The sequence below is a fragment of the Trachurus trachurus genome, assembly GCF_905171665.1.
Source record: "Trachurus trachurus genome assembly, chromosome: 11".
Taxonomy (NCBI): Eukaryota; Metazoa; Chordata; class Actinopteri; order Carangiformes; family Carangidae; genus Trachurus; species Trachurus trachurus.
Window position 1 is genome coordinate 27,779,313 of NC_139904.1, and position 7,684 is coordinate 27,786,996.

General features: G+C 44.3%; 1 protein-coding gene across 1 annotated transcript; it reads right to left on the reverse strand.

Annotated features, from left to right (window-relative positions):
* Nucleotides 1–350: 350 nt before the first annotated feature.
* LOC310993256 (protein NLRC3-like) lies at nucleotides 351–7,016 on the reverse strand (the record flags this gene model as incomplete). The annotated part of the gene is made up of 7 exons (XM_083981570.1): nucleotides 6,893–7,016; nucleotides 4,963–6,763; nucleotides 4,650–4,823; nucleotides 4,365–4,538; nucleotides 4,008–4,181; nucleotides 3,822–3,868; nucleotides 351–880 (listed from the first exon to the last, which is right to left on the reverse strand). Exons 1-7 carry the CDS (start codon nucleotides 7,008–7,010, stop codon nucleotides 351–353), a joined length of 3,018 nt encoding a protein of 1,005 aa, XP_083837696.1. The 5' UTR covers nucleotides 7,011–7,016.
* Nucleotides 7,017–7,684: the final 668 nt, after the last annotated feature.

The following is a 7,684-nucleotide window of genomic DNA, read 5'->3' on the forward strand; positions in this document are numbered from 1 at the left end:
ATTGTAAAAAGCAGCAATTCCCCTTTAAATCAGCCGTAAAACACAGTAAAAACTATTATTTATCATCCCATTTGTTTCTCATCTCTTGGTTATGTTGTTAGTCTTCCTTATCCATGAAAGTTCAGAGTGAACAGGTGAAATAGAAGCTGGGCCTAAATGTGTGGTATTGGTCTTTTACAATGTTGTTAATCGTAGTAGTGCTGTATTGTACAGAAAATTGGGTAACACACCTCAGAAAGTTCGGTATAGCTCCCCCTGGAAAAAAAACTACACCAGCCGCCCGTACTGATATTACAGTACAGTAAGTGTGTGAGTCTGACAGTTTCTGTCCTCAGTAGAGACAGTGAGACCTACAGAGGACACAGAGACACCGAAGAACCAAGACTGATCCAGAACCCAGGATACAGAGGTTCAGTGAATGTGGTGTTGAAGGTGAGAAGGTGGATCAGTGTGTCGGAGGAGACTCTGTAGAAGGACAGAGTGCCAGCAGGACAGTCCACATACACTGCTACTCTGTGAGAGACCCGGGAGGAGGAGATGGATGTTTGTCTGTTGTTGTAACAGACAGAGAAACCAGCAACATCAGAGCAGCTCAATCTCCAGGACTGATCATTTCCTCCAAACCAACTGTCATCACATTTTCCTTTCCTTCTGATTCCTCTGTAACTCACTGAAAGATTAACGACTCCTCTCCACTCAACCTCCCAGTAACAGCGACCACTCAGACCAGTTGAACACAGCAGCTGAGGCCAGTAGTCAAATCTGTCTGGATGATCAGAATATGACTGATCTTCTCTTACACATGTCACCTTCCTGTTGTCTTCAGACAGTTTGAGGTGTTGGTTCACTGTGTTCATGTCCAGTTGCAGTTCACAGGCGTCTGATGGAGAGAACAAGACATAACACAGCTGCAGTTTAGTGAAACATTCAAATTTACATTTTATCTGATTTTATACTGTGTATGGTTGGTGTATAATGTTACACTACATTTAAAGGGATATGCCAACATTTTTCTTTTTTTACGTTTCTTGCCTCACTCCCGAGTCCATGACAAGCAGATAGACACCATCCTTTCGACTGTGCGTGCAGTAACGAGGGAGAGCCCGTATCACCCGTAATTAGCTTAGCTCAAACGGGTAATGGTAGCCTGCCTCCACCTAAAGTAATCAAAGACACTCTTCAGCAACTCTAAACGGACCGATCTTCGTCTCAGAGCTGACAAAACTCTCCAGTAAGGCATCTTGAGCGGTCAAATGCCGGTAACAGGACAAGACCGGTCAAAACGGAGGGAGGAGAAGCTAGCTACATCGAGGGTAGGTCAGCTTCCTATTTCAAAGTAAAAGCACAAATTCTATCATCATGGTTTTCTGTAGGATATATAAAGGGCAACAGGTGTTTTATTTTGTGAAAGTAACCGGAAGTGCGTTGGTCACAACGGCTAGCTTGAGTAGTGCCAAATTCGTCCAAACAAAATTGTAAACAGCTGGTATTTAGACAAATTAACGACACACTGCTGATCTAAACGGTTACTTTCTCGCCTAAAAATGTTTGAAATGTTGATAAAGTGATATATTTAGAGTTTAGAGCTAAAATGAAATCAGCTTCTGACTGCTGATTTCGGCTCAGGTAGCAGGCAGGCTATCCCTTCCTATACACTTCCAGCGTTTGAGCTAAGCTAATGACAGGCGATACAGCTCTATCTCCCTTGTTACTGCATGCACAGTCGAAAGGATGGTGTCTATCTGCTTGTTATCGACTCGGGAGTGGGGCAAGACACGGAAAAAAAATGTTGGCGTATCACTTTAAGTTACTAAACGTGAGAGTTAAGACGAGTTAAGACTGGAGATGAGGCTGATAGAGATCCACACTAATAAACACATGTAGTGAATTAAGTCTCACTAATTCCACTGCAGAACAAAGAAGCTCTGAACCACCTGCTTTCTGAAACTGTCATCGCCACCATCAAAGAGCTCACACTCACGCTCATCTCTGATATTAAATCTCAAAGTGTCATCTGCTACTAACAAGTTTTACAACAGTCTGGTTGGGTCCAAAAGCTGCAAAAAGCTGAACTCAGTGTTAATGAACATTCTGGTTTACATACTTCTGTTTTATGATCTCCAGTCACTGTGGAAGTGGACACACACACTGGAGCCTCTTTGCTACATTTACTAATGATTGTTATAATCAACAACAATAATAATAACAGTAACAAGACTGAATTCAGAAATGTATGCCCTAGTGTATGATACATTGATGTATAAAAGAGGAAGTGCAGTTAGGCAAAAGGGGGTGTGGAAAAGATGACCATATACAGTAGAGGTTATGTATTTGTTAAAAATTAGGTGAAGAAATAAACATGTAACTGGGACAAAGGGGAGCCCACGATCTGGGGTATAGACCTGTTAGGAGTTTTAACTGGGGAGCGTAATCGGGACCTGGAGCAAAGCTGCAAGAGAACATCGCTGGACTGGCCACTAGGCCTACCCCATTACCCCAAATGATCGGCAGCAGACAGAGAGAAAGAAGAAATGAGCCCAAGAAAGGAGAACCCCTGCCGGCAGACTTGGCTATCTGGGAACCTCTACTTTCCCTACTGTTGGAGAAGAGCCTGATCGAGGGACTTGATTTACTGCTGCCAAGGCCATGAAATCCACATGTGGTGTTATTGTGACTCACCATTCCACCACCTGGATCAATCAGACCTCGTTCAATATCCACTGAGCCCCTCGGAAACTGAACATTGCCTTCAATACTGCCTTACGGATTGTCTCTGGATGCCTTCGAGCTACCCCAACAAACCAACTGCCTGTCCTTACTGGTATTGCTCCACCAGAGGTCAGACGAGAAGCAGCCACGCTGGCCCTTGCTTATAAGGCACAGAAATGTGATTCCCACTGCCCCCACAAGATCGTCACAGAGAGACCACAGCACATGCCCTCAAGTCCTGATGCCCCTTTGCCACACGCCCAGGAACCACTCTGCTCAGCACCACCTGACACCACCAAGACTTCCTGGGTCAAGGCAAGATGGAGAAACCAGTGGCAAGCAGCAGAACCATCAAGGCTCCATCACTACCCCACGGATGTCTCCGGCAAGTGCTTGCCCGAAAGAAGTGGACAACCTTCAACCCCCTGAGGACAGGTATGGGTCGCATTGGTGCAGCAATGCAGAGGTCTCACCAACAGCACCCTCTGTGCATGTGGAGATCCACTGCAGACTGTGGAACATGTGGTTTCCAGCTACCCCGTATACCAGCCACCAAATGGTCATCGCGACCTGATCGACCTGGACAATGATACACTGGACTGGCTAGCTGTGTGTGGACTGGTTATCTGTGACGGAACTGAAGGTCTAAGGACATACGCCAGAGAGAGAGAGACAGAGACAGTTCGACAGTGTTCGGTTCAGTATGGTTCTGTCACATTATGCCTGTCTTAAAAAAGGTACAGAATTTTTGTGAGTTCAGAGTTTGTTAAATTAACCTAAAAACATTTGTCCGGGAGGATCTGGAAGGTAAATCCACCTCAGATCACTTTAATCATCTTTTCAACATCTTTGTGACATTAATTATATCCTGTTGTGTTGGGGTTTCTGTGGGTTCCACTGTTAATGATATAGATATTTGTTTCATTGCATCAATGTTTTCAGGTTGTTGTTTGTGGATTTTAAAGTGAATAAATTCTAACATCTTTCCAGCCTCTCTGACAAAAACAAAAACTGAATGAAACTCTGGAAAACTTTGTATGTCTGGAAGATGTAAGAATCTAGTGTAACATGTGAAGCTGTGTTCTCATGAATTAAACATAAAACACACTCACACTTCCTCACTCCGGGTCTGAGTCTCTGAGGTCCACAGTGGTCTATCCTGGAGGTGGAAACAGAGTCAGGATCAACTTCATCCACCTTCACTCATCCACCATTAAACATCAAGTTCCTCAGTTACTGTAGTCAGAAAGACAGAGACACAGTGTGAGAGCTGCTATCCTCTGTCCATTTATCCATACCTGAGAGTGTCCAGTCTCCAGTGTGGATCCTCCAATCCAGCAGACAGCAGCTTCACTCCTGACTCTCCTGGATGATTGTAGCTCAGGTCCAGCTCTCTCAGATGGGAGGGGTTGGAGCTCAGAGCTGAGGCCAGAGAAGAACAGCCTTCCTCTGTGACCAGACAACCTGACAGACTGAGCACACACACCAGAATATTTTACTTAAGTATAAGTGCTGTCACAGTTAATCAGAAAAGAGGACATAACTCAGATTAAGTTATGATGATCAACAATATGTAAAGATGTATCAAGATTTCAGCAGGTACAACAAGTAGTAATGAGCTATGTGAATCAAAGCTTTGACAAAAATCTACCTACCTGAGACTTTCCAGTTTACAGTGTGGACTCTCAAGTCCAACAGACAAAAGCTTCACTCCTGAATCCTGCAGGTCATTGTTACTCAGGTCCAGCTCTCTCAGAATAGAGGACTGGGAGCTGAGGACTGAGGACAGAGCTCCACAACTTCTCTTAGAGAGGTTACAGCCACTCAGTCTGGATATGAGTTACAGGTAAAAAACAAAACAAAAAACACACACACAAATAGTTAATACTTTATAATAAATAGAGGTCAGTATCATAAATACACATCAACTACACACTCACCTGAGATTTCCCAGTTTAGAGTGTAGACTCTTCAGTCCAGCAGACAACAGCTTCACTCCCGAATCCTGCAGGTTGTTGTTACTCAGGTCCAGTTCTCTCAGACTAGAGGACTCGGAGCTGAGGACTGAGGACAGAGCTTTACAGCTTATCTCTGAGAGGTTACAGCCGCTCAGTCTGAAAAGTAAACAACAAAACAAAGGGACCTGTTACAAACAGTTTTTGTAAGAAGGTTGTTTTGTGACAAGGAATCAACAAAACAAATGAAACCAGTTACAAAAAAAGAAAAACATCACAGTTAATTATGCACACATACAGAGCTTTGTTGGAGGCTTTGACCACTGGCAGCAGCCTCAGAAGAGCCTCCTCTGAAGCAGAGTATTTCTTCAGGTCAAACACATCCAGATCTTTTTCTGATGACAGTAAGAAGAAGACCAGAGCTGACCACTGAGCAGCAGACAGTTTATCTGTGGAGAGACGTCCTGATCTCAGGGACTGTTGGATCTCCTCCACTAGAGAACTATCATTTAGTTCATTCAGACAATGGAACAGACTGATGCTTTTTCCTGGAGACAGATTCTTACTGATCTTCTTGATATACTGAACTGTTTTCTGATTGGTCTGTGAGCTACTTCCTGTCTGTGACATCAGACCTCGTAGAAGAGACTGATTGATCTCCAGTGAAAGACCCAGAAGGAAGCGGAGGAACAAATCCAGGTGCCCATTTGGACTCTGTAAGGTCTTGTCCACAGCACTCTGGTAGAAGACTGTTGGGTTGGATAAGTCTTGTAATCGGTCAGACTTTTGGGAGGTTGATTGTTCTTCAAACATCAGATTGACTCCAGAGCTGGTGAAGGTCAGATGGACATGAAGAGCAGCCAGAAACTCCTGAACACTCAGATGGACGAAGCAGAACACCTTGTCCTGGTACAGGCCTCTCTCCTCTTTAAAGATCTGTGTCAACACTCCTGAGTACACTGAGGCTGCTCTGATATCGATGCCACACTCTGTCAGGTCTGATTCATAGAAGATCAGGTTTCCTTTCTGTAGCTGCTCAAAAGCCAGTTTTCCCAGAGACTCAATCATCTTCCTGCTCTCTGGACTCCAGTGTGGATCTGTCTCAGCTCCTCCATCATACTTGATCCTCTTCACTTTGGACTGAACCACCAGCAAGTGGATGTACATCTCAGTCAGGGTCTTGGGCAGCTTTCCTCTCCTTCTGGTCTTCAACACCTCCTCCAGAACTGTAGCAGTGATCCAGCAGAAGACTGGGATGTGGCACATGATGTGGAGGCTTCGTGAGGTCTTGATGTGGGAGATTATCTCTCTGGCCTGCTCCTCATCTCTGAACCTCTTCCTGAAATACCCCTCCTTTTGTGGGTCAGTGAACCCTCTGACCTCTGTCACCATGTCAACACACTCAGGAGGGATCTGATTGGCTGCTGCAGGTCTTGTGGTTATCCAGAGGCGAGCAGAGGGAAGCAGGTTCCCCCTGATGAGGTTGGTCAGCAGCACGTTGACTGAGGTGGACTCTGTCACATCAGTCAGGATCTCAGTGTTGTGGAAGTCCAGAGGAGGTCGACACTCGTCCAGACCGTCAAAGATGAAGACCACCTGGAACTGATCAAAGCTGCAGATTCCTGCCTCTTTGGTTTCAGAGAAGAAGTGATGAACAAGTTCCACCAAGCTCAACTTTTTCTCTTTCAGCACATTCAGCTCTCTGAAGGTGAAGGGAAATGTGAATTGTATGTCCTGGTTGGTTTTGTCCTCAGCCCAGTCCAGAGTGAACTTCTGTGTTAAGACTGTTTTCCCAATGCCAGCCACTCCCTTCGTCATCACTGTTCTGATTGGTTCTTTTCTTCCAGGTGGGGCTTCAAAGATGTCTACATGTCTGATGGTTGTTTCTGGTCTGTCTGGTTTCCTGGCTGCTGTTTCAATCTGTCTGACCTCATGTTCATCATTGACCTCTCCAGCCCCTCCCTCTGTGATGTAGAGCTCTGTGTAGATCTGGTTCAGAAGAGTTGGGTTTCCTGCTTTGGAGATCCCCTCAAACACACACTGGAACTTCTTCTTCAAGTTAGATTTGAGTTCATTTTGACAAACTGCTGCATGATTTTCTGAAAGACCAAGCAACAAATAAAAAAGTTCTCATTCAAAAATTCAAAAGTATATATAAACATATATTCTCCATGTCAGTAAACGTCTCATTTCTCCATCATGTTCAATCTTTAGAGAAATCATCTTACGGCTTTGCAGACAGTCAGCCAGCTCCTCCTGCTTCATTCTCCTCAGGAAGTTCAGTGTGATCTTCAGAAATGCCTCTCTGCTGCTCCTCCTCTGCTCCTCATCCTCACTGCCCACCATCTCCTCATCCTTCCTCGGATTCTCTAAATATCCTGTGTAATCTGGAGTCAGGAGCATCTGGACTCTTTTCAGCTCTTTTTTCACAAAAGTGGCAATGTTCTTCTCCAGCAGCTGGAAGAGATAAACTGAATATTTCATTTAACCTGAAGACAACATGTGATTCATGTGTCAATCTGAAAGTGTGCTGGTCTGAACAGAGCAACATGGAGACTGTTTGGACCTGGAGTTAAACATTTATGTTGTAGTTGATCTGGTGAAATAATAACTGTGTTATGTACAGACCATTAATATGTAGTCCAGGTCTGGTTGATTCTGCTGTTCAGACTTATGACTGGCGATCTCTGGGATCTTCTGCTGAACTCTGTTGAGAAAACATCAACTTTGATGAATGAATGACTCTGAACTAACACAACTTTGAGCGTGACTTATGAGTTAAAATTACACAAATGATAAAATGAAGACAGCAAATTCAGACATGAGTCATTGGGAAGAAGGAACCATCAGGACCAGATTTCCTGAAGAACATCCGGATGGTGATGGTCAAGGAGACATTAATGAAAGTCAAGTTTCAGTTCACTTGGAAAACCTTGGTGTAAGTTATCTAAGTTGTCTACTTAAAGGGATAGTTCAACATTTTGGCCTTGCCATAAGGCAGGAGATGGTTCGTTATTAAA